Consider the following 26,768-nt stretch of genomic DNA (forward strand, 5'->3'; position numbering starts at 1 on the left):
CAAAAGGCCTCGGGAGAGGAAATATAGATTGCACGGTTGTTGTGCGTGCGTCTAAGCGTCGTGAGCCACCGCTCTGTGTCGTGGCTTGCTTTCCTCTTATACGAATCCAAGGATGACGACGAGCTTGGCGCTCTCTCTGGTCTTATTCATCTTTTCTCTCAGCGATCTCGTGTGGACGTGCTAATGCAAAAGCTGCGGCTGTCTAGCGCATCCAAACAAAAAAAGATCCCAGGAAGGAAACGTGAACGAGCGCTGATGACAGTGTTGGTCTATCCTTCCATTCTATCTACTATTGTGTCTCACAAAGACCGTTCGTTTAGAAAATTTTAGACATATCACTAGCAGTGGAAAATAACCATATTACCTGTTATTAAAGTCATATCTAGTTCCTTTATTGCTATGAAAAATTTTAGTCCCTTGACTAAAAATTTAAGTCTCTTTCTGTTTATAACCAGGGACTAAAGGTCATTAAATGAACGTACAAAAGACCATATTACCCCTACAGAAGTAGACTTTTAGTAGGCATTTAGTCCCAATAAGTACCTCCCAGAGGGTCTAATGGATTTTAGTCCCAACATGCACTTTTAGAGCCTTTTGGTCCCTCCTCTTTGAATTCTTAGGGACTAAAGTGCATGGATGACTAATGCATTAGTCCCATGAACCAAACAGGGCCTAACTATAGTAGTTGTGATTGAAGACTGCACTATTTATTTATTTGGTTTCTTAGATCCTTAATAAATGCAGATGCATTGGAACCAGAAAAGTAACATCTACTACTTAAACATTTGATGGGGCCATGCCTTCTCAATGCAATTATTTCCTAATATTTGATATTACTTTAATTAGATGGATTTTACTACAATCTAAACGAACAATTTTTGTAGGACAAAATTTGAAGGCTAAATGAACCATCTTTGTGGAGCGGAGTATGTTTGTAAAGCGAAAGGCTCGCTAGCACAAAGTTGTAATGTCAATATTTTTTTACAAAATCAATAAATACTAATAATGGTATTACTGCGAAGCACGATATTTAGAATTGCAAATATGCAATTTTCTCCACAAACTATGATCCACACACACGACAAGACGTGATTCGGGAAATGCCACTAGTGCATTTCCTCTTTTCCTTTCAAGCAAAATAAGCCCAAGACCGCCTTCCAAAAAGAAGCCCAAAATTATAGCACTTTCTGCTGCGTTTTTTTTTTATTTTTATATTTTTCAAAATAGTTTTTTATAAAAATATATTTTCGGTTTCATAATTTACAGATTTATACCCCTACCGCCCGGCTGCGGCCCCCTGCCGCCCTCCTGCCCGGCAATAGGGATCTTAATATAAATAAAATTTATTTTTAATCACATTTTGGCCCTTGGGGGGCGGCTGCCGCCCGGCAGCCGGGCGGCAAGTACCCGCCACCCGGCAGGGGGGCGGCAGGCCCCCTCCCGCAGGTTAAACATTGACCGTCAGTGCGGCATTAGATGTGGTTTTAAATATTTTGGATAGAAATAAAAACCGTTAGTAAAGTAGATGAATATGAAAAATATAACTTAGCAATTCATACACATACGCAAACTGAGAACGAAATTCATACACATACCTACCCTACAGACCACGTCCACGTACAGCGTAAAAGAGGTCGACATGGCCGGGGTGGTTAGGAGGTGCTTCTAGTTGTTTCTATATTTTTGTTATGGACATGTCGTCATGTTATACTTATTTTGTTCTCATACATCACCTATTTCGTTCTCAGTTGCGTATGTGTTTGAATTGCTAAGTTATACTTTTCATATTCATCTACTTTACTAACGGTTTTTATTCCTATCTAAAATATTTAAAACCACATCTAATACCGCACTGACGGTCAAGGTTTAACCTGCGGGAGGGGGCCTGCCGCCCCCCTGCTGGGCGGCGGGTAGGCCTACCGCCCCGCCACCGGGCGGCGGGTACCTGCCGCCCGGCTGCCGGGCGGCAGGCTCCCCCCAAGAGCCAAAATGCGATTAAAAAATTTTATTTACATTAAGGTCCCTACCGCCCGGCAGGAGGGCGGCAGGGGGCCGGCCGCCCCGCAGCCGGGCGATAGGGGTATAAATCTGTAAATTATGAAACCAAAAATATATTCATGTAAAAAACGATTTTGAAAAATAAAAAAAATAAAAAAACGCCTTTCTGCTCGCGCATGCAACTCAGGCCCATCCGCCGGCCCAGAAAGGTCAACCGATGGACCGGGGGGCAGACTCACGGCAGAGTCCGTCGTCCGTCCCACCGTGACGGGTCAACACTACAGCACAGTCCACACCCGTGCCGCAGCAGTGCCTGCTCGTGCCGACGCAGCGGCAGCTCGTGCTGAGTGAAATCTCTTCTTCGTAGTGGGCCCGTACAAAGGAAACGGCTGGCCTCTGGGGGCCTTCCAGCCTAGTTCTATGAAAATTTCTTTGTAATGGACCGTTATTACAAGAATTTAGGTTACCAAGCTCAATCTGAAGATCCATTTTCATTTTCTCATACTTCTCCAAACTATCATTGTGAATAGTTTGTAATTTGGATTCACAGTTTTTATCCATCATTCAAAGTATGGCACAGGGCGAATTACACTGTTATTACAAGAATTTTCTTTGAGAAACTGTTATTACAAGAATTAGTCAACACACGGTGGTACACCCTCGGTGACATACATTACATTATTGTTTCGACGATTAAAAGAAAAATAGTGTCTTCACAAACTTTACTTCTAGTACACAGATTTGAGCTAAGCACCATTAGCATGATGAACCTAACTAAAAGAAAAGTCATACCTCATACTATCTACCAAAGAAAAAACAAAACGCAACAGCTGAAATGCTCTGGAAGTTATCAACAAGTATGAATTTTTAAGAATTTGATTCACAAACAAAGTTTCCTAAATCCTAACGAGCCCTAGAGCCGACCTGCCGGATTTGAACCGACCATCAAAGGAAAGCATAGGGGTACCTTAAGTCTTTATATTGACCCCATGCTCACCTATGCTCTTCCAACAAAGAATAAGGCCGGTGATAGTGATGCACAAGCAAACGGTTAGTGGCCGGTAGTAATGAATTAACTGAACATGTCCCCGAGTAAACGCTAGCTAGGGCACAAGGAATATTGGGTTGGATTCTTAGTTTCTTACCAACTTCAACAGCTAAAAGCTAAATGTACATCTCAACCCCTAGCGAGTTATTTTTATGGCATTTTGTTAACTCGTGCCCATTTGAAACAGAGAAATTTCATAGCTAGCAAACGAATAGAAACCAAGCAGTAGTAATACTCAGCTCACAAATACTTAATTGCTGTTTTGCACAAGAGCTAGTTAAACTTGTGTAAACTTCGACTATCAATAACTTTTAAGATGTTTAGCTTAGGAACATGAAATCATACGAGCATATTTGAAAAGTACTTCAATAATGGCATAAATTTATAAACCATGTATTTAGAAGACAGTGGTCAACGGTCGCATCAAAGCAATTGCATATCCAAATCAAGAAATCGCTCCGGTCCAAAATATAGTCCTAACACTTTTATAACTTTGACCAAATTTAAATAAAAATATATTAACACCCATAATACTAAATATATGTGATATCAGCACATATTTTATTGTGAATTTAATGAAACTAAATTGATGCCGCATATGTTGATACATTTTGTTATATATCCGGTCAAAATTAGAGAAGTTTGACTTGGCACAAAAGTATGACCCGCATTTAGAAAACAGAGTATTTTGGCCCGGAGGGTAACATCTGGGAGACGACAACTTTTTAAGCTTCATGTGCAAACTGCACTCACTTTTGCTACTGTACACCACCGGCTCAGGGTTCTTTTTAGTGTTCAAGAGCTAGGCCCAGAAAGAAAATCATAGTTCCTACTTTCCTAGTCCAGACCCAAGCCCAAAAGTTTACTCCAATTCCAAGCAACGGAGAACTACTCTATCGACCAAAAGATGTAGAAAGAATTACTTCTATGTTCTATCCTCTCAAAAACGAAAAATAAAACCAAACCACTACACTACCGATGTGCGAGGTGTGCTTCATACGTCACCGTGAAAATGGGCCTGGGTTCTCTACGAGGTGGACTTCAGCTTCGGCAACGAGTCCGGCAAGCTACACCACGTTTGAAGAGCTTAAATTTGAGATCTTACTAATCCACGTATCTCCCTCTCAAGAGAGAGAGCGAATCCAATCAACATCTCCCTTTCGTTTGCTCCCGATTGCTATAGAGAAACGTACGACCTCGTTTTTCGATCCCTGTTTCGCTTGCCTCTTTTTGTGCTGTTCTTACTCACGCCTTCAGCCCGTGCAGGCTTGTTTAGATTTGGCTAACCTTAAGACTTCCATTTCGATGGTAAAAACTTGCGATGCCTCCATCACAAGCTCAGGACCCATGCATTTTTTGGCCATGTTGTGTATGCAACCAAAATCTTGGCCATATGGTACGTGGCTTAGTTCGTGCACACACCAAACAAGCGGTTTCCATCAGCGGATGCCACACCAAACAAGCATGCGTCCGAGCAAGCAAGCTGCCGAACCTAATTCTGTGGCTAACACGAAACAGTGTAAATCAGAGCAGCACTGTTGGTGCTTTAATGTGTATAGGAAAAATGTCACTGCATCTAGGTGATATGACATGACATGCTCTCAAGTGTATGCTCTTGACCACTACCTTGTATTTTTTTTATTCTATTGCAGTATATCACAAAACCCAATAAACTTGTGAGATTATAGAGTATACTTTTTAAGACACATCTACACGTGCTGTCTCCAAACTTTTCTATGGTGATATATCTATAAAGCTGAATATATTTACATATTATAAATCATATTTTCAAGACAAATCGACACATGTGATTTTTTTGTCTTTAAAATAGACATATATAAATATAATAGTCAAAATTCCCGGATTTCCGACCGAAGTGAGTGTTAGTGCCTCTAATGTTAAGATCAGAATGCATGAAGGAAAGCGTAGGGACAACCAATCAAGAGATGGAACACATACCACACGCATTTGGAAAATTCTTGCACGCCTACATGCGTACCTCATGGATGATTCGACAGGTCTATGCAGCTTTGTACCTGCAAAAACAGGAGTGTGTCCGTGAATAAACACCTGCACCGCTTTACAAAAAGATACCTTTTGCACCCCAGTGCACTACCCATAGAACAGGATTTGAACAATTTAAAAAAATAAAATATTAAGGGTGCAGTAAAAAATCTCTTTTCACTCATCAACGAGTACATGAAATAACACATTTCCACCTGGCCAGACCATTTGCCAGGTATTGATGAAGTGGCTAAAACCGAAAGCCCAAAATGTTGCAACTTGTGAAGACCCGGGAGTACAAGGGTGATGCTGTCCTTGTTTTTTCTAGAGCACATGGCAAAACAGATCAAGGGCCCATGATGAAAGATTAGAGATGTCTCCCATGTGCAAACGAGAAGGGTCATCCAATCGCTAGTTTCACATGGCCATGCATGTATCCACATCAACATAGTAGGCGTCCATTCAAGTCAAGTTGATCAAACATATGAACAGGACGCATCCGCGCAGTTCAGCTTGATGCTCATATCATCCTTCTCAAAAGAAGATGCGGAAGCACTATGGTATCGGCTTTTGTGTCATCTCTAACTGCTAATTAAATACTTGAGAGAAGGAGAGTTTAAACCAGTTTAACTTTAACCATTTAACCACCACCATGTAAACTATATCTTCAATTCAGACAATGTGCTAAGTAAAAGTCTGCGCCTGTACATGAGTTTGCAACTCTACCCAGGTATGAGAAAGAACAATGTATTAACCTTGTCAGAAAGCAACCATTCACTAGCTCAGCTCATCCACAACTCAATTTCTCATGTCCACCACCTCCAGAAGGCAGCGGTGACATGATCATGTATCATATCATGTATCATCCTTTTGCACCATCCTCAGGATACCTTGAAATAAATCTCATCCGACTTAAATAAGTGTAATGCGCAGTTTCTTCTTGCAGTGCAGATGTTCCACAACCCCACTTTGGCACTGATATAAACCCTGTGGAGTAGACACAGAAGACTCTAATTAGCCTAAGAATATCTTTCGAGTCCAAATTGCAAGCTGTTGTCTGTAGCATATTTTATGAAGCAAAATAGTCCCAAGGTTAGGTCAGCAAAGCAGAGATGATTGTGTCTACTACAGGTAATTTTTTTTTAATACAATGGGAAGGACTTGGGTTCATCAGCCATGATAATAATAGATCTAACTTCCCCCTCCGAATTTGCATGCATGGTCAATTTAGATTCCAACATAATATCTCGGACATTAAATTCTTGGAACTTGGAAGTACAAAACAACTGATTTCATCAATTGGAATCCTCAGGAGAGAAATACCAACAGATAGCATACAACTATGCAAGCCTGTACTGCAAAGTACACTGGATGAAATTTCCAGGTGACTGACATGTCCTCTTGGGTTATATAGGTGGCATGAATCATGATTACACCCAGACGATGTTAGAAATATTTAGCACCAATATGGCAATATCAGCACAATGAAAAATGGAAAAGGAAATAGGAGATTAAGCGGTAACCTAGCCAATGCGCATCTATAAGTTAAGCATAAACAAATGAGGAATGTATCATAATTATTAACCACCCATTAATTTCAATCAGTTATTAAGGCATAGTTGAGGTCATGGATAGGTATCAATACAAACATCCAAAAAGACAGCAAGCTTTTTACGTATAATAGTAACACTTGAACAATGGAGTACTGGGGGTCAGGGGCAGGGTTTTAATTTCCGACCGGTCTCCGGTAACCGCCGGGCTCCGGTACCGGTATACCGGTCCGGTTTGGCCGGTTACCGGTCGGAACCGGTGGAATTCAAATGGCGCAGTTCAACCGGTTCGTACCGGTATACCGGCCGGTTTGACCGGTTTACCGGTCGGTTTGACTGGTAACCGGTCAAATTCAATTTTTTTTCTTTTTTGGTTTAAATTCAAATGCCCACAAAGTATACTAAATAAATGTTTGTATAACATATTTTAGTCTAAATGAACCCTCCAACCCTCTTTTGTACTACTTTTACATTGTATTTGTATACTTTTGTATGCACGTTTTTTTTGTTTAGCTTCAAATCCCCGCAAACTATACTAAATGAACGATTTTTTGAGAAAATTTGACACCATTAGATTCGTCGCACCTTGAAGTATTTTTAGGAATTTTTTTGGGAATTTTTCATTTTTTTGAATTTAAACGGCCCAAACCGGAACCGGGCCGGACCGGTTTGACCGGTAACCGGTCAAACCGGACCGGTTCCCACCGGTTAGGTGAACCCTGGTCAGGGGTACCTTCCAAATAGATCTGAGATCAACACTTGTCTGCCAAAATTTCAATGTAATGCAGTTTAATCCACCAATCACACCTATGTAACAATTCTAGTTTAATCCCTGAAAAAATAAGTTATCAGTAACAAACTAACTGTTGGACTGAGGATAAAAGCCTCCACCCCTCCCACTATAACACCTGGGTTTTATAGTCGGGTTGGCTAGGTGGGGCGTTCTAACTTGGTATCAGAGCCGAGGTCCTGGGTTCGATCCCTCCCGACCGCATTTCCGCTGCGCGATTTCCCTGGCTGCGTTCGCTGAGACCGAAGTGCTGAGACCGGACAGGTGGCACAGCCCCGCGGCTCGCCCGGCTCGCACGCAGTAGGGGGAATGTTGGACTGAGGATAAAAGCCCCCACCCCTCCCACTATAACACCTGGATTTTATGGTCGGGTTGGCTAGGTGGGGCGTTCTAACTCTAACAATGGTACAAAATGAAGGCAGTTTGACAGCTAAATGTCCCATTTCCAGTTCAACATGATGCACAAATATTGCAATTTGGTGAAACATGGGGCACCTCTGGATTGAAGTATTTTTAAAGAAATGTTTAAAAGGATTTCAAACCAAACAAAATTTTCCTATGATGCTGATTTGGAAAAAACAAAGACCGAGGATGGCTTCCAATGCCCATAAATCAGTACGAATGTAACATTGTTCTTGGACAAAATCTAATGGTTGTAGACACACCTTATTGCAAATTCAATAAGCTATTACAAAGTAAGGGCATGGCAATGAACAAAATCCAGCATTCTGAGTTGACTCACAACAAGAAAGATGGCTCAGCAGAAGATGAGAAAGAATGATATGAAAAACTAATATATGAGTTTCACACTGAAGAAAAAACTCATAAGACTAATCTATTTAACATAGCCAAAAACTCTTTAAGTGTTGCAATTACCTCGAAGGATGGCCTTACTTAATTGTTAATTCATTGATCCACGGCACCTAAGCAAGGAATGAATAGTTAGGACAAGAAGGTAGAGTAATGAAACAGAAGCAATCTGAACACTACCAGCCTAGCACGCAACTGTTAATTAATAAAAATAGAAACACAGTATGTCACTGTTAAGCAAAATCATGACCATGAGGAACACAAGTCATTTAACTTTTATAAGAAAAGATTTCACGTGGACGCAGAAATATTAGCATTTGAATGCTTCGGTTATTCTTTCAATCTTTCTAGAGCTCGTTATGTACTAATTAATAACTTCAAGGCATGAAACTAGCTACCTTCAGTGGTAAACAAAAGTTGGAATCAACCAATGTTGTGATCTCACATTACCAGTAGTTTGGTAAGATATCATTTTCTTTTATGTTGGCTTATTTTTTTAATTGTGTAGTATTATACCCCCTCCGTCCCAAAATAGAAGTCATTCTAGAAATTTAGGACAGATTAAGAAGGTAAAATGACCATGTTTGCCCCTATTTATTACCTATACTTGGCAGTAATTGATTCGTACATGCACATGCACATGCACTTTCTAAATAGGGTAGAGTGACTTGTTTTTTGGGACAAATTTTAAATCTTAGAATGACTTGTTTTTTTGGGACGGAGGGAGTATGCAACTAGTTTGTCAGCCTATAACATCAATGAATAGGACTATATGAGTTATGATGGCGATGGGCAAACCTAATATCAGTAAGACTATTTAAAACATATTATCTTCAATAGACCTCATCTAAGAAAAGAAGATGTCCTGTAACTAATGATAGCAGATTTACCTCCGGGAACCACAATAGCATGGGATCTTCTTTTCCTCCAGTGGAAACTTGTAATTATATGTAAGTTCCTCACCAGCATATATATGCCTCTTTGCATAAATGTAAATCTTCTTCTGGCCATCAACAGTTATCACTTTTGTATAGCAATTTGGCTGACACGGAAAATAAGAAACCACTACTTAGCATGTTACAAGCATCAAAGTTCATTTTTTTTTCTTGAATACTTACTTCACAGGAATGATTTATGAACCTTGCTAAGCCACCACGTTTAGTAGCATCAACCTGCATAATTTAAGATATTTAGAGAATGCTAAAAAGAAAAACACAAGGTGCAGTTAAAGACTGAGAATTTTTTTTTCTATCAAAGCCTGATATTACAAAGCAGAGCAATTACCCTTACTGTACATTAAAAGAAGCAGGCACTATGTTGAGAACTGCACCAGAGTTTTCTGTTCAAAAATAATAATAGCATGCCCCCAAGAAGCTAATGATTTTCTTTAAGCTCTAGCTAACCATTTTCACAGTTTGTTCATTTTGTACCGCTTTGAATAATATATGACTTTCTTATTCTTGTAAGCAAAGAAAAAAAATGAAGACACCGAAACAACTCTGCAATCAGAGGATGTAACATGTAAGTAAGGAATGATCTGTATCACATACCACATAATCATCATCCAACCGAAACAAGTAGCTGCTTCCAATCCCACTCTTCTCATATTGAGACTCACGTATGTCCGAGACCTATAGGGTACAAATCAATCTCTTAACACATTGCTCAAAATTAGCACATCAATTAAGCAATGGTTGATTGAATAATGCATAATTACCCGCTTGCGAATCAGGTCACCAACATATTCGATAACAAAGTCTTCTGCTTGGATCACCTCAAGGGCAACCAGTCCCCATTCATGGATCTTGCTCCTCTGAAAACGCAACCGCTTTTTCCTTGCCTACACATCAAGAAAGGCATATATGAGTTATGGCTATGATCAAAACCTCATAGAAACAGAAATTTAAGAAAATACACAAGTTATGTTTACCTTCATTTGGGTAATTTTCAGCAGCTCAGAACCTTCGTAAGCTTTTAATAGCCGCCGCAGCTTAACCCGATTTGTTCTTGCAGATGAATCCCTCTTTACTTGAAATTTCCACACCTTATTATCTGAGGCAGAAAGAATTGTACGGGCACGATAGCCTCTCACACGAGCCCTTTCTGATGGAGTAGCATTCCGCACCCAATTACGCCACTCCCATCCATTAATCGAAGCTCTAGCACAACCATCTGATTCAGGCCATGGAATCACCGGTTCTACCTTCCGACTGGACTCACTTGAAATTTTCTTGCCCTTTCTTTTCTTGACAGGCTTCGTGAGCATACTAGTATTCATGACATTTTTAGTCACCATAGGTGTTTCATTAGCAACCACTTGCTTCTTAGGTGGATGAGATGACCTGGTTCCTGGAAAGGAAAGGCGTATTACAAACTACACAACTCTATGTATGATCTATCAGAAGGAGAAGAAGCCAACTAAAAGACTTACTTTTTGGCACCTCACAGGAAACAAGTTTCAGATCTTGCTGGATATTCAAATCATGAGCATCATTAGCCATAGCCAGAGTCTTGGTTCTTTTTTTAGAGGGCTTGTCCACAAATGAAACTTTCTTTGATGTTGAAGCTTTCTTTGATTCCTGGATATTTTTCACAGAAATCTTATGGTCAACAAGCTGACATAGAGGTTTTGAAAGCTGCTCATCCATAGAAATTTCCAAAGGTTCTTTTGATGACGTTGTTTGACAGGTTTTCTTGGATTTCCTCTTCCTGTAGTATGTATATTCTTTGAGTTTTGATGATCCATCTGCCATTTTAGGTACAGCATTTTGCCTGGTGTACCATGAGTTCAAGCACTTGCTAGTTGTATCTGAGAAGAGAGACATCCACTCTCTCACAACATTGTCGTGTAGTCTTTGCCGGCAGAGAGCCAAGCTCGTATATCTAGAAATCGGAGGAATATAGTTCATTGAGCTCAAAGGCTGATACATGTTTTTGTCCTTAAGTGGTAAAGAAACTAAGCCAGTCTCCATTCCAGGAGGCACTTCATCAAAACTCTCATCCAATTCTGCTGTCATACACATATCCATCTTTTCAAATATCCTTGCGTAAGACACAAGGGGTAGGCACTCTTCTCCTGCACACAATCAAGGGGATAAGAAACCAAGCACAATACAGTTATGAGTGTAAGACAGAATGTAACAAAACAGAATGTAACAAAAGGATGCTGCTGATTTACCATGAGAAATGAGTGTTTTATCTGTTGTCATTTCAGCTGCGCTCGATGGTTCATCTGAAGTTGTTTCAATTGCATTGGTCCTAGTAGCCGCAGACATTTCAACAGTATTCTGCTCTTCATCTACAACCACTTCAATGGTATTCAGCTCTTCATCTGCATGCGTTTCAATTGGACTACCTTTTCTGGCCGCACCCATTTCAACAATATCCAGTTCTCCACCTACAACCATCTCAACAGGACTGAGTGTTTCATGCACACACGCTTCGGCTGAAACGGGTGATTCCGGTGCATGAATTGGCGTACCAATTTGTTCCTGTGATACACATTTATCAGAAATATTATGTGAATTCAGGGATATTAGAAGAAATCAAGATAAATTCCTAATTATAAACCCACCTGATCAATACCGCTTTCAAGTCCATAGCATAAACAATTCGTTATCTCCTCCGCAATGACCTCCTCAAAATAGTGAAACAAAGATTGCTTTGAAGAGATATATAGTTCGTTCGCCAGCATCCTCTGGACTATTGCTAAGGGGCCAGCAGATTTCCCACGTGGTTCAAATCCAGGTGGAAATTCCATGTCGCATTCAGTAGCGTCAAAGTCCTGCAAAATCATGAATGCATCACGAGATTAGCTGTGAAACAAGAAATAAATGTTTAAGACACTAAATATTAGCTGTGAAACAAGAAATAAATGTTTAAGACACTAAATATTAGCTGTGAAACAAGAAATAAATGTTTAAGACACTAAACATTAGCTGTGAAACAAGAAATAAATGTTTAAGACACTAAATATTAGCTGTGAAACAAGAAATAAATGTTTAAGACACTAAACCATTCTATCAAGAAAGAAATGCATTTAGCCGTAGTGAAAACACCTTTGATGGCATTGCATGACTGTCTTGGGCTTTTATGATATGAGTGGTGACAGAACTAATCGTAGTGGTACGATTCAACCGACAATTTCTCTGTAACCATACATCACAGTAGTCCATAACAGGGTTAGACAGTATTCCGTCCCATATATTCTTCATGGATTCATAATAAATTGTTTCCCAAACTGCTGACAGTATATCGGCAAATTTGTCATGTGCTGCTGTAGATTGAATGGCCACTGAAGAATCCGCTTGGGCTGTATTATACACAGAGTTGCCTTTTTCTGGAGAAGCATATGGTTTGTTAACTTTGGCATTAAGTTTGGAAACCTTCCAGTTGCTCACACTGTCAGGCTGCAAACAACAGCAAAGCTGCGGCAGGTTATTAAATGTTGAAAAGGAATAGTAAGGTGCAACACAGCTCCCTTGTTAGACAAACCCCTGATAAATGAAACAAACCTTAATAGCTTGGTTCTTCAGTTTTGCAGCCAATTGCTTCTCAGACTTCTTGGAAGCAATTAAATCTGGAAGCACACAGCTGAATATTTCATCAATTAAAACCCTACGAGCTGATTTCATTATCCCCTCATGCAGCTGATGGCTGACATCGCCAACTATGTCACCCACTAAGCCATTTAATGGTGCAGAACCATTAGCTGTAGCTTCCGAACACTCTGTGTGTTCCCCACTCCACAAACCAATTAGTGATACAAGTGTGAATGGGCCCAATTTACCATCAACATGGTAAACCTACAATAAAGACATCAGAGTGATTCAAAATGTGAAAGAATGTGAAAGTTAGTGTGAAATTTGCATGGCTGAGCTACTGGATTCTCTGTACATGCCAAAAATGGAAATAATGTGAAAGAACCATCATATCAAAAACCAATGTGTACACACCACTTTTGCGTACTTAAAGCATTAGTATGATCCAGAAAGTGATAGTTTTAGTAGCTGATTTCCTACCATTGAGAGATCTTGGATATAGCTATTGTGATGCCAATAGGAAAGTTCAGCAAGAGAATGTGGCCCTTGTCTGCAGCCTTCCGCATCCTCAAACATCCAGCATGATTCTTCACTTGAAAGATCCTAATAGGGAGAAAGAGGAAACCAAAGGATTCAGGAAAGGTTAAGGATGAAACAGAAATATAGACAGAAAAGCAAGCCATACATCTGGAAGAACCACTTTAGCATGGGGAGTAACTTTCTTTGTCTCCATGGATGCATTTGGAGTGGAAACCGTGGCACCAAAATTCCATTGTGAAAGAAACTGTTTCAGAAAGCTTAAGGGAACAGGATCAGCTGTCTTCCCACCAAAAACAGCATAGATAGCAAGGTTTTGAGGCAAGAAACCAGTAGAGAGCCCCTCATACAGCTGTTCAGGTGGGTAAGGTCCGCACATCTGCCCATGCTCATTCATATACATGCAACCTTCCAAATATTGATGTTGGAGGTACGCACCGTGTGTTCCATTTCGACCAGCTGAATCGCCGAGCCGAGATTGTGGATAAACCACACCATTGTTAGCTGTGGAACAGACATTTTCATGAATTGCAGGAAACACACTAGTGTTCTGTATTTGGTCACCACTACCGGAAGCCACTTGATGACCCTCCGAGCACCTGATAAATCATGCAGGAAAGCATTAGCAGAGCTATATGGAAAGATCAATGATGGGATGGTCAGTGAAGCTTTGTACCGATCAAACAAGTTTTCCCCTGAATCATCACATGCTGGCACGGGGCAGACAAGGGGTTCACTATCCGATGACTCGGCCACCAACAACTTCAGACGCTTCCTTCCGCTGACAGGGTAAGAACAGCGGAAGCCTGACAACATTGGTCCAACATCCAGGTCCTGATCACAAGAACAATGACACAGGTACAAGTGTCATATACAGATCAACCGTATCCTTCAGCTTAGGCCCAGTTTGTCAGAGCATCTGCGGGCTTCTCCACATCTTTTAAAGCAATGAAAATCAACCTTAAAAAAAAAAAACTCGGCCGGGTGGGGAAAGACCGCCCCACCGGTATTATCTAAGAGAAGACTCGGCTTCCCCGACCGAGAAAATCCCCGAACCCTGGCCCCGCCCTGACACTGGGAGACGTAACCCCTGGGGACTACCTGCCTGGGCCATGTAAGGGTCCTCAGGCCGACCTGGGGCCGGCTCACAACCAGTGCTTTGGCACACAGGGCCAGCGAGGGGATTTTTTTAACCTCAGCCTGAAATTCGCTCCCACGGGGAGTCGAACCCAGGACCTGAGGAGTGCCGCTGGGTTCCTCTAACCATCTCAGGTAGAGGCCCTTTGGCAATGAAAATGAAAATCAACCTTAAAAGTTAAAAGCCTGATTATGAGGAGCTCTTTTCAAAAGCCGACTATTTTCATGAAAGTAGGCTGCTTTTGAAATGAGTTTCCACCATGCTGGTTTCTACTTTTCTTGATTTAAAAACTGTGCAGCTTCCTGCCAGAAATATAGCAAAGCAAGGGCGATAGTTGGAGCATTATTACTAAAACCGAATGGAGAGGCGGTTCAACCGGAAAACCAGGAAACCAGAACCCTCACAGGTGTGTTGTGGCTGAAAGATCACCCCTGTAACTAAACCACCTAAAAACCGGTTTAAACAGCTAGGCCACCTGGTTTAAAAACCTAGAAAAGTGGGTGCTGAGCTATTGTATCATGAACATGGCGCAGAGCGCGGGAAGGACATGTGCACAGGAAGTGAATTAATGCACAAAAGGTTGTCGGGGTGGGAATAGAACCCCGGCCTCTTGGGCTGAGAGACAAATGGAGGTGTTTGGTTGGTGGGAATAACTTGCCTGACCCACCAGAGGCACATCACGCCATACAGCAGGGTGGGGCAGCAGCCCCAGCTACCAGACGGCGCACCCCCCCTCCTGTCCAAGGCACATCGGTGCGTTCACATGAGCTGCAGCACCACCACTTCGGGCATTAGGCAGCAGGGGCCGCAAGAAAGAAAGTGGATGGGAGCCAAATTGACGAAGAGGTAAGGCTATAGGACCCTGAAGGTTGTAGCCTCAAGTTCAAGCCCAAATTGCAACAAGGACCCCACGGCTCCACGCACGCACATCGCATGGGGGCAGCCAAGCACAGGTGCCTGGCAACAGGACAGGGTGGCATCACACCCTAGCAGGAGAGAGAACATGCTGGCGCCAAACCAAACTGAAATCCAGCTCCCCTGTGCCTTCCAATTTCATGTTGTCCATCAGTCCATGGAGATATAGGGAGAGGAAGAAGAGCTCAGCAGCTCAGCGCCGGCGCCCAGCGCTACTGCTGAGCAGACACGGCCACAGCCATGGTTCAGCAGCTCTTAAATTGAAGATTGAAGAACATTTATCGATTTTTTAGAGATGCAGCAGCAAGTTCTGCTTACCGTGTAGACTTGAAGAGATTGTTTTCATATTTGAGATGCAACTCTAATTGATTTATCTTCTGAATTTACAGGGTGCTCTTTTTGTACTTTGATGTATGTTGAATTTTTTGGTGCAATAATTGTTTGCTCTACCACAGGTACAAACTTAAACCTTTACACATGTTGTCTATTTACCATCTATACTTTGTTTTCGTGTGATTTCAATACAAATAGAGCATGCATATATGGCTTACTTTTACTATTCGTTCAGTTTGCCGCGGGCATTGGCCCCACCTAAATTTCAGACTGTGGTCCGCCACTGCCTACAGAACCCTTATTTGTTACACAACCAGACTTTGGCATGCCGCATACAGCTAGGCATCTGCCCTGAGCCTTGCCACAGCAATTTTTGACAAAGGCTTTGCAGCCGAATCGTTTGCCACCAGTCAGGCACGCTGCACCCACCAGGTAAGCCGTGATACAATCGAGGCCCTTGAGAAAAGGGGTGCAGATTGCATATAAACTAAACGAAACAGCAAGCCCAAACAAATCGCACGAAACAACCCTACCTTGTTGCGCAGGAAATCGATCACCATTCTTTTTTTTAGAACTCAACGGTGGGCAAGAATTCCACCTGACCAATGCATTGCAACATCTCAAATATGGTCCTGGATACAAACCATCCCTTCGTCCCCTCTCTAGGTGCTGATAAAAAAAATCATTGCCGTGCTCCCAATCCACCCCTCAACCCTAAACAATCGCTCTCAATCCCACAACGGGCACGGACCAACGAGCCGGGGAGGGAGAAATCGCCGCCAGACTGCGTCGGAATTGAGCTACAGGTACACGATCATCGGAGACGGCAGGGTCGAGCGAGTTGGGGGAGCACACGGAGAAGGTCGTGGACCGCTGCGATGGCAACTCTAATAGTCTAATCGAGGAACAGACGTGCTCAGCAGGCTAGAGCAGGTCGGATCTGCTGCTGGCTCACGTGGATCGGAGGTGCCCGCCGGCCCAAGCGCCCGCGGGCGCGCGAGCTGGGGAGGCGACGCGCGCGTACATACGACGAAGGACTCGCCGGATCGGAGGAGAGGGAGGGAGGGAGGGAGGGAGGCAGGGGAGAGGACTCACCGCATCGGAGCATCGGTGGGGGAGAGCAGAGAGAGGAGACGGGGAGAGAGGACTCACCGGATCGGAGAGATGCGGCATGTCGACGAGCTTGTGGGGCGCCCCGTCCGAGGCCGGGCGTCGCTGCCGCCGCCGCCGCCGGGCGCTGGGTCACGGTGGGTGAGGGGTGGATGCGATGGGGGGCGACGGGGGGGTGGGGGCTGCGGAGTGGGGAAGAGAGGTGGAGGCTGGAGAGAGGAGGGATGGATATGTACTGAGGCGAGGGGTAGAGGAGGAGGACGTCAGGGCGAGGGCAAATTGGTCCAGGCCGCCTCCCGACCGCGCGCGAGGAAATGGTGACGGCCCCGCGCGCTTCCCACCTCGATCGCCGCGCATCCAGCGTGTTTGAACTTGGAATCGTGTTTGGAAAGGTGAGGAGTTCGGCAACGTCATTCCAAGGGGTTACATGGATACCCGGGAGGAGGGCAAGTATGGCAATGGTGGTGGGTGCGGCGTCGCATATGGCAATGGCGGCGGGGGTGTGGCGGCGGTGGCGACCAACACAATCGGACGATGTTGAAGTTGAAGGGGTAGTGGCTGATGGACCGATCAGTAGGATGAGATGGGGCAGCTATCATTAGTTGTTTGGTGTTGGCGGCGTGGATCGCCGCATACCTAATTCCAGCAATGGAGCGTGTTTGGAGCGCATGCGTCCATGCAGAGGGTTTCAAGGAAGAAGATGGTTAGAGATGGCGGGAAAGGATCTCACAATATGCTACCCTAGGCCGGCCCGATTGTGATGCTAAGTATATTGGGCCGGCCCAGCTGGCGACGCCGATCGATGATGATGGAAGATCCATAACCTAGTACGGCCACATATAACCGTTGGATGATGAGTTGTCGTTGTTAAATTTGTATGCTTTGAAAAATAACGCTACAAAGTGAGAAATTTAACCCTTTACATTCATACCATGTGTTTTACGGTATGTTTTGCATGTGTTGAAAATTTTTCCATCATCCTTCAACTTAGCCATGTCACTTGTTCCCTCCTCTATAGTCTAGAAAACCTTGTCTAGAAAAAAGTCTAGAAAACCTCATATGGCTGCACCGCAGCACCGGGGCTCATACTTGCTCATGCTAGCGAGCTCGGAAGCGAATGGGCTGGGCCGTACAGCCCAACCCAACAAAGCAGCGACCAAACAGATTAAGATCTGATTCGACACAGACCAGATTGATCGAGCCCTACTCGCAAGCAGATCCAAGTGCGCACCCTGATGGCGAGACGTCAGGGCTTTCGAGTTCCTATCTCTCATGGAGCAAGAGCACAGGGGGCAACGACGCAGGATTACGGCGGCGGAAGAGGAGGAGCCGAGGAGCGTTCACGGCATACCCAACGACCTGCTCTAGCTGATCCTCCTCCGCCTCGACTCCCCACTCACTTTGGCTCGTCCGCGTGGCATGCGCTTGCAGGCGGTGGTGCCGCGCCATCACCGACGGCGGTCGCGCCTTTCTTCGCCTTGCCGGCTCGCTCCACCCGCCTACCATCGTTGGCCACTACCACATACGCAGCTGCCACCCGACCGCGTTCGTGCCCTTGCCACTGACACCGCTCATCAACTTCGTCCGCTTCTCCCTCGACTTCCTCCCCTACACCAAGGACCGGGAGGTAGCTGACAGCCATGGCGGCCTCATCCTCCTCCGAGAGCTTGGCGGCTCCCGCCGAACCTTGCTCCACGATAGCAAGAAAAAAAACGTTCAATGGGTATTCTACAGTAGGTGTTTGGTCTTGACCTTGCATCGGTTATTTCCCCCTATCACCGGTGAAGCACCTCGGAACCTCACGATCAACATTGATGTTCATAGTGCAGCTTCCATGAAGTTTCTTGCCGAGAACGGTTAGACCCATCGACTGCCCTAACGCATGTTTCCTATCGTTCACAGGTGCACCTTCGTCCTACTTTTATGCTTTCCATGTCATAGCCCCTTCCGGAAAGCTTTCGTTCACTTTCTTTCTTAGCCTCTTCCTTTCTCTCGCTCTCCTTTTCCCCTCCTCTTCCCTCCCCTCGTCTCCCCCGCTGCATGTGGTCGTTTTCTTCCTTAGGAGCCTTCTCGTCTTGTGCTCTTCTCCTTCCCCTCCTCTTCCCTCCCCTCGTCTTCTCCACTGCATGTGGTCGCTTTCTTCCTTAGGAGCTTTCTCGTGTTGTAACTCTTTCAACTATTTCTTCTTAATACAAAGATACACAAAGATATAGTGGTTATTATAAGGAGAGAGGAAAGAAAGTTCCATAAAGAGAAGTTTCATCCCAGTATATTTTTTCGGCTTTATCAAATTCTCAATCTTGATAAGTGTGCAATTAAACTATGCATTATGATTGGTTTTTAAAGAGAACTAACTGAGCTTATTATATTACGTGACAAACTAGTTCTAGGAAAAAAATACTGAATAACCTGGGTCTCTACTTTTTTTTAAAAATCACCTGGGCCCCTACTGTCGGATAAAACCTTCGAGCCCATTCTAGAAGCTTCCTGCCCGCCCGCCAACACTCCTCCGACGCACACTATTACACCCACTGACCACGCTGGCCCACATTCTTATGGCCCACATGTCATTGAGCCGACCCCACCAAACCCCGCTGGCTTCCAGGCACGCACCCCCCCTCCTAGAGGCCAAAGACCCCGCGACATTCGGTCCAGCGTCCAGGACTATAAACCCCGCGGCGGCCCAAACCCTAGCCGCCCGATGCTCTTCGTCCCGCGCCAAGTCGCACTCGCCGTCGCCTCTACCTCCTCTCAGCCCCGCGCCGCCGCCGCCGCCGCCGCCATGGCCAAGGAGGAGGGCAAGAAGGAGAAGAAGAGCAAGACCAAGAGCAAGGCGGCGGCCAAGGAGACAGCCGCCGCCGCCGCCGCCCCTGATGGGAGGGCCGCGGTGGTCACCTCCGTCGCCGCCTTCCTCGAGGCCGGCGGGTTCCCGCGCACGCTTGCCGCCCTCCAATCCGAGGCCGACCTCGAGGTAGCTGTGATTATTACTCTCTCCACTGTGCGCTTGTGGTGTAGCGTTTTGTTGCACTGTTGCTGAGGCGCGGAATTGGGGGAATTGCTGGTTCCAGGCAGGTGCTTGGAGGGCGTCGCCGGTGAACTTGGAGGAGTTGGTGGCCAAATTCTTGGACTCGAGGTACTTTAAGCATCAACCCAGTGTTTATTCTCCATGTCACATTGCTTCGGTTGGTGAATGGTAATACATTTTTGGTGTGATGCGATCGATAATTGATGGAAATTTGATGGTCGCGTGCAGCAATCTCGCTCCAGTGGCTGTTTCCGTGGGAAGCGATGAGCAAGGTAGCATATTTGGTCATGATGCACTGTTGCTACTGGACATTGATTGTCAGCTTGCTTATGTTTAATTGGTGCCGACCTGAATTTGCTGGTGCAGATAAACCAACTAATGGTGTAGTGGAAGACGGTGGCAAGAAAAAGAAGAAGGAGAAAACTGCTGCAGAGGCGGGTGAATCCGAGAACAAAGTGAGTGAGCCTTCTGCTCAGGAAAAACCTAGTGAAAATGTGGACGGTGAGGCCAAAGCGAAGAAACAGAAGAAGAAGAAGAAGAAAGATGATTCTTCAGCTGAGAATGCTGGTAGCGTTGAAGCAACTGAAACAGTGAAGAATGATGATCAGAAGAAGCCTGATGGCAAGAAGAAGAAAAGCAAGAAGCATGACATGGACGATGATGTTGAAGCTAGGCTGGACAAGGTGGAATTGGCAATAAAAAACAAGTTTGAGGAAGCTGAGAAACTTAATGGGGATGGTGATAAATCAAAAGAGGAAGAATTGAAAAGTCAGAATGATGATGATGACAAGAACAATGGTGCTGTAGGAAAGAAAAAGAAGAAGAAGAAAGACAAATCAGCCACCGAGATTTCAGAAAAGACTGATGCAGGAGCTGTACCTGCTGATGGTGATGCGGCCAAGGGAAATAGTGATGCGGTGGAAATAGTGAAGGTTGATAATGAGAAAAAAAGTAAAAAGAAGCGAAAGAAGTCTAACCCTGAAGAAAATGTTCAGGTGGAAGATAAAGAGGTTGCAGGGAAAGATTCCGCCCCAAAACCAGAGGATGAGAACAAGAGTGGAATGGAGATTGAAGAAGGTGATAATGAAAAGCTGTCAGATGAGAATGCTGTTACTGGCAAAAAACGGAAACTAGAAGAAGTCGATGGAAGCAATCCCCCTTCAACAGCTAAAGAAGATAACACTGCTAACCAGAGTCTAACCAATGGCTTTGCTGAGGATAAAACAAACCAGGACAGCAACATAAAACCAAGTAAAAGGCAGAAACATTCATCTGAGGTATGCACCTTCTAATTCTCTGTGATTACCTCATGGCTTGCTACTGTTTGTGCTTCGTTTCCTGTAGTTTAGTGACCTACGGAGGTGTTAGCCATAATTTTTAGATCTCGTTTATGCTTGATGCATTATTTTCTACTAGCTTCCTTGGCAATGTGTTTTTGCATTGTGCTTCAACTATGTGTCGTTGTGTCGATAATATGTGATTATTACTGGTCGGTGTTGTAATGTCCGCCAGCGTAAATTCACCATGAGGATGTTTAGAAATTCATTACATTTGCTAATGTGAGAAGCCATACCTGAGACTGGATCCACAGACACTGTTCTTGTAATTTATTAGGGTATATAAATTGTGTAGGTAATTCCACCAGTGATGCAGTTGCTGATCAAGCTTGTAATGCTCCTGATATTGATCTTATTTGGTCTATTGACTATTTGATATGGTTGTTTTGTAATTAGTGTGATAACAGCAGTAGTCTTTTTTGTTCCGAGCAAGTTCAGTAGGTTTCATTAGTCTGACCAATGTCGAAATTCTGATTATTTCTTTTTATTCATTTATTGCAGCCTAAAACTGTGAATGCTTTTCAACGGGTGAAGCTGGAGGATGTCAAATTTGCAGATGAGAGATTTCAAGATAACTCTTATTGGGCTAAGGTGCTTTACTGCTTTTGTTGATCATGTATTCAGGTGTTGAGAGATTTTAGCATGCCTCAGCTAACCTTTTTCTGGCCTATCTATCTTTTAGAGTGGTGCAGAAACTGGTTATGGTGCGAAGGCTCAAGAGATCCTTGGTCAAGTCAGAGGAAGGTTGGTACTTCCTGTTCCCTTTGATTTTCCTTTTGTGAGCATTTATTGGAAAATACGTTCCTTTCTGATTCCGGGTTTATTCTATCTGTCTTGCTGCAGGGGCTTTCGGCATGAGAAGACCAAGAAGAAGCGCGGAACATACAGGGGCGGGCAAATCGACCTACAAACCCACTCGATCAAGTTTGACAATTCGGATGACGAGTGATCGCTTAGCTTCACCAAAGATGGGAGAAGTCTACTGCATTTAGCAGTTAACCATTTTTCTTGCCAATAACCTATCCGTCTTGCTGGTTGGAAGAAGTTTGGCGGTGGGGTGGTGCTACGGTGGTGAAAGCGGAGGGCACATGATTGTTGCAGTGTTGCCGGTTTTGTTATGATGGACGTCCTGCTAAGTTTGAGGCATGGAAATTTTGGGTTGGGCTCACTGATGTATCAATCATTTTTGCTACTGCTGGTGCGACATAGTGTTGCTACTACACGCATATGGTTTATGAGCTTAACTGAGCGCCCGTTGGATTTCGTGATCCTTTTGAAATGCCTCTAAGTTGGCATATCTGGCCACACAAGCCCGCTTTGAGCCCAGAATGTGTTCTCTTTCTGCTTAAAATGGCCGCTGCAGTTGAGGTGGTGAGCGTACAAAGAGGACGCACACGCAGCAGTTGGTGGTGAACTTTTTTTCTTCCTTGAACAAGTTGGTGCTGAACTGGAGATGACATGTTTAACCGGGCCTTGGGCTGCAACTGCATCTTACACTGGGTAGGCCCAGCTAGTACTAGGCTGCTAGGCCGACACAGGACACGACTGGCCCATTCCAGGATGAATCGTGCGTGGTCGTCATGTAGGAGAGTGTGGCGGTTTTTTTATTTTTGTTTTTTATAAAAATATATTTTCGTTTTCGAAATTTACAGTAATATACCCCGGCCACCCCGCTGCCGGGCGGCCGGGACCTGGTCCCCCGCTGCGGAGCGGCAGAGGCTTTTATAAAAAACTTTTGCGAAAATATTTGTGGCAGTGTTTGTCTGCCATGACGACCGTAGCATACTGTATGAGGCTATTGGATTGGAGCTACTCTGACCTCATGATGAACGGTCATGATGAGCATGGATCATCATCGGTTTTACCCTTTGAACTTTTGATGAATCTGGTCCATCCATTCAAAGGATCCCGGTCAAAGTCAAAGCTTGTTGGTGAGCTGCTACTGGCCTAGTACTGCACTGCAGCACTCTATCTCAACTATGGTCGTCAAGATCCTGCCAGACGAGAGCCAGGCCGGAGGAGGTGTGCCACTGCAGCAACCTATGATGGCCTAACCTATGCGGATACTTCCTCCGTCTCAAAATAAATATAATTTTAAATTTTAAAATTTATTTTATAATAAATATAATTTTGACTCACCTACCACAAAAGACAAACCATTTTCTGAAGGTTCTCACAAAAAGACAACTAATACCTTATTCACTCACCATAAAAGACAAATGATATTTTGGTAATTTTACATCTAGCATTGATTTGTGTGTTTGATCCTAAAATTGTATTTATTTTGAGATGAAGGGAGTACACGAGGACCTCAACACATCCCCATGTCTATGTCTGATGTCTTGACTTGCTGTGTCCACTGTAGCCATGCCCTTGCATCTGGATGGCCTTTTTCTAGTTTGCTCAGCTCTCATCTCCTCCTTTCCTCCTCGTGTGATCCACGTTCACGAGTCACCATGGATGGATGGATCATATCAGCATATGCCTTCTGTGAAGCAGGAGGACTGTAGGAGAGGCACGCTTCAGTGCAGAGCTCATGATGCCGGGTGTGACCGGAGGAAGACCGGGCCGGCGTCACGTTTTCAAGTCACACATCTTGGCCCGTGAGTGTGTTCGCATCGTCAGAGGGCTTGTTCTTTGGCAGGGAAAAGAAAACTTGTTTGTTGCCCCCCTGGTCTCTATACAATGACTGATGGTTGCTGTCGACGTCTGTTTACCTTGGAACTGGTTCTGAATCAGCAAGTACATCATGCAGTAACCATGTTATTATCGCCAGTCCCAACTGAGAATTAACACTGATAAAAGGAAAAAGAAAAAAGAGAGCTACCTGTTGGAACTCGTCTACCAGCCTGCGCGTGCTGTCCGCTTCGCGCGCGCACGCCGCTCGCTCACCGCGCGCGCTCTCTGCGCCACGCCCGTGGTGTGACTCGCGCTCGTCCCGCACCCGCGCGACTTGACTTGCGCTCGCCACGCTCCCGCGTTCGCCTGTAATCTAGCTGAGTTAGTTAGATCCAAGTGTGCTTTGTAATTGTATATAAGACACACAAGAGATCCATACAATCCACGGTTGATCCATTCTCTGAGGGACCGAAACTTGCGACTAGAGGGTGGTGAATGGGAGCCGATCAAAATTTCTCTCGAAATCGATCCGTCGGTCTATATCCCAAAAATCACTACAAACCCTCGAATCTAGGGTGAGAGAGTAGCTATGGACTAGCAGTCTCTAAGCAAAAACCCTAGGACGAGAAACGGAAGCAATGCGGAAAAACTCACCAAACAGCAGCTCTGCTGAGTCAGACCGGTCTGACCGCTAGCACAGACCGATCAAACCGGTCAAGCTAGAATTTGAATTTCCAGACCGGTCGCTCCCAGACAGCCCGCAACCAAAGCTCCAAATGACAAATCTCGAACAAATGAAGTCTAAATCCAACGAAACTTGGAGGATACCTTCACACCTGACCCGTGAACATATCCACAAGAGATCTCTCCCAAAAGATAAAAAGATCTTAAGAATTCGGGGGAAGATCAAAGTGGATTGAGGTTTTCTCAAGAACACAAAAATTCCAATTCGTGAGAACTCACGATTCCAGGGGTTTGGCACTAGGCTAGATGCATAGGAATCGTCACAAAGAGTTCGGCAAAACACGAATCCAAGGGTTTGATTCCTCTAAACACGAAGCATCCCAAAAGAGAAGAAATCAAACCCAAAACGCAAGAAAGGAAGGGGAAAACGAATACTCAGCACACATAGATGATCTCAACAAAATTTCATTCATAAATTTCAGAGGAATTCACCTATACAAAGCTAGAGCCATCCGCTCATCATCCTACCCACTAAAATTGAGAGATTAGCTAAACCCTAACCCTCTTTTGCGTTGGAGTTCTTGGCCCTAACCTGGAGCAGGGGCAGGGAAAAGGAAAAAACGAAGAGAATACTAAAAGACTCAATAGACTCCCCCAGCCACGGGCTAGTGGGGGTATTTATACCCAGCTGCTGCGGCCAGACCGGTCCATGAGACCGGTCAGACCAGTCGGGTCTGCAGCAGCCCGCTGTACAGACTCAATCGACGGCGGGATTTCTTTCTTCGACTCGAAGTCTTTGCTGCGATGCCGCCACGTCGACGAAGTTCCGGTCTGCAGTTTTGGAGGGTCCGCGAAACCCGGGGTAAGTGGCCGGTTTTGAGAAAACTGCCAAAACTTCACGCGCGGAAAGATTCCCGCCTCCACGCCGTGGCCCTAGACGCCGTTCACACCTCGGCCTTCTGACGGTCCTAGACGCCGCCCGACGCCCGTCACCTCCTCGCCCGCAGCGAGGCCCTAGACGCCGTCGACGCCTGTCGCCTCCGTCAGTCCCGAGACTGACGCCCGTGCCTCCACGACTTGGCGTCTTCAACCGCCGTCCGTCTCCTTAGTTTTGTGGCACAAACCATGAAACCCGCCTTCTGTCGCCGCTTGCGCCCTCGATCCAGAAATGAACGCCACAGCTGCCGCCCGGCCCGAGCTCTTCCACAGCAACTCTCCGTCGACACTCGACGCCCGTGTACCTGCAATCCAAGGACCAAGCGAACGATCATACCGCACGGTTGACAATTCACTCATCACAGACAGTATAGAATACTCAACATTCCTCATTCTCCTTTACAAATAGCTTTCTACTGCTCATCTGCTCCTCATGCTATCAGCCAGCCACTGCTAGTCTACCACCAGTATACATTCATGGGTCTTGCTCTTCATTCAGCTCTTGGCTGTCCTGCTGCCTCCTGCCTGCATGCATACGGAGTCATGGACACAAACTTTGGCCCTGTTTAGATCCGACCCGTAAACCCGATAAACACAAAAAAAACCGTCACATCAAATATTTCGACACATGTATAGAGTATTAAATGAAGTCTATTTACAAAACTTTTTGCATGGATGGGCTGTAAATCGCGAGACGAATCTAATGAGCCTACTTAATCCATGATTTGCAACAGTGATGCTACAGTAACCATCTGCTAATTATTGATTAATCATTGATTAATTAGCATCATTAGATCCGTCTCGCGATTTACAACCCATTTGTGCAAAAAGTTTTATAAATAGACTTCATTTAGTACTTCAAATTAGTAAGATTCATTTGAAAAAAAAAATCAACAGAACTAAACACAGCCTTTCTTTCTTGTGTCTTCTTCAGCTACAGCATGAACCATTGAACCCATTCCATTCAAACCTGGCAAACGACTGTTCTGTTTGCAACATTTCAGAAGGGTATGCACCGCCACCTCACATCACATTTGCTGCTGCAACCCTGCAGCACTGGACGATGCTGCACTCGCTGCAGCTAGATTGAGTGGGGTTTCCAACATGTGTACTGTACTACAATGAGGGGGCTGGTACATCTTTTGCAGGCCTTTCGCTTCGGGTTTGCGCTCCGTAAAATTTTTGAAAAAACATTTTTCTATATTTAAAGTACTAAACATAGACTAATTAGGTTCATTAGATTCGTCTCGCCATTTATAGACAGCAGTCGAAATGCGTTTTTTATTTCGTCTAGATTTAAGTCTCCATGCAGGTGCCGGAAAAAAAATGGAATTTTGAATTTTGTAACTAAACACAAGCAAGCCAAAGAAAGAAGAGTAGCTGGTAGCTACCC

At 44.6% G+C, this 26,768-nt stretch overlaps 2 protein-coding genes across 8 annotated transcripts; one reads left to right on the top strand and one right to left on the bottom strand.

Moving 5' to 3' along the window:
- Positions 1 to 2,558: 2,558 nt before the first annotated feature.
- Positions 2,559 to 17,016, bottom strand: LOC120666924 (histone-lysine N-methyltransferase ATXR7-like). Of its 7 annotated transcripts, none has more exons than XR_005671946.1 (18): positions 16,817 to 16,975; positions 13,955 to 14,112; positions 13,427 to 13,877; positions 13,222 to 13,344; positions 12,715 to 13,005; positions 12,259 to 12,627; positions 11,775 to 11,984; positions 11,379 to 11,691; positions 10,632 to 11,276; positions 10,131 to 10,549; positions 9,918 to 10,040; positions 9,751 to 9,831; positions 9,319 to 9,372; positions 9,091 to 9,242; positions 8,267 to 8,313; positions 5,806 to 6,037; positions 5,006 to 5,082; positions 2,559 to 4,550 (listed from the first exon to the last, which is right to left on the bottom strand). XR_005671946.1 is itself a non-coding variant. In XM_039946915.1 (16 exons), exons 1-15 carry the CDS (start codon positions 16,835 to 16,837, stop codon positions 8,292 to 8,294), a joined length of 3,414 nt encoding a protein of 1,137 aa, XP_039802849.1. In that variant the 5' UTR covers positions 16,838 to 16,980; the 3' UTR covers positions 2,610 to 6,037; positions 8,267 to 8,291. The 7 variants fall into 7 exon arrangements, 2 of the variants coding, with proteins under 2 accessions (XP_039802849.1, XP_039802848.1); XR_005671945.1 differs by adding an exon at positions 7,334 to 7,432 and having other exon boundaries at positions 2,571 to 5,082; XR_005671944.1 differs by having other exon boundaries at positions 2,559 to 5,082.
- Positions 17,017 to 19,435: 2,419 nt separating this feature from the next.
- On the top strand, positions 19,436 to 22,406 carry LOC120666926 (suppressor protein SRP40-like). Its single transcript, XM_039946916.1, has 7 exons — positions 19,436 to 19,745; positions 19,843 to 19,907; positions 20,028 to 20,071; positions 20,166 to 21,076; positions 21,638 to 21,727; positions 21,819 to 21,880; positions 21,980 to 22,406. Exons 1-7 carry the CDS (start codon positions 19,476 to 19,478, stop codon positions 22,083 to 22,085), a joined length of 1,548 nt encoding a protein of 515 aa, XP_039802850.1. The 5' UTR covers positions 19,436 to 19,475; the 3' UTR covers positions 22,086 to 22,406.
- The last annotated feature ends 4,362 nt before the right edge of the window (positions 22,407 to 26,768 follow it).

This window comes from Panicum virgatum, chromosome 3N (assembly GCF_016808335.1).
Source record: "Panicum virgatum strain AP13 chromosome 3N, P.virgatum_v5, whole genome shotgun sequence".
In the NCBI taxonomy this organism is placed as follows: Eukaryota; Viridiplantae; Streptophyta; class Magnoliopsida; order Poales; family Poaceae; genus Panicum; species Panicum virgatum.

Bases quoted from the DNA above. Each gene is read 5' to 3' on its own strand.
- LOC120666926 (XM_039946916.1), top strand. From the start codon at position 19,476: ATGCTCTTCGTCCCGCGCCAAGTCGCACTCGCCGTCGCCTCTACCTCC. The intron at 19,746-19,842 runs GTAGCTGTGATT...TGCTGGTTCCAG, and splicing joins AATCCGAGGCCGACCTCGAG to GCAGGTGCTTGGAGGGCGTC. The intron at 21,077-21,637 runs GTATGCACCTTC...CATTTATTGCAG, and splicing joins GGCAGAAACATTCATCTGAG to CCTAAAACTGTGAATGCTTT.
- LOC120666924 (XM_039946914.1), bottom strand. From the start codon at position 16,837: ATGCCGCATCTCTCCGATCCG. The intron at 11,985-12,258 runs GTGTTTTCACTA...ATGATTTTGCAG, and splicing joins GTCATGCAATGCCATCAAAG to GACTTTGACGCTACTGAATG. The intron at 10,041-10,130 runs GTAAACATAACT...CTTGATGTGTAG, and splicing joins TGAAAATTACCCAAATGAAG to GCAAGGAAAAAGCGGTTGCG.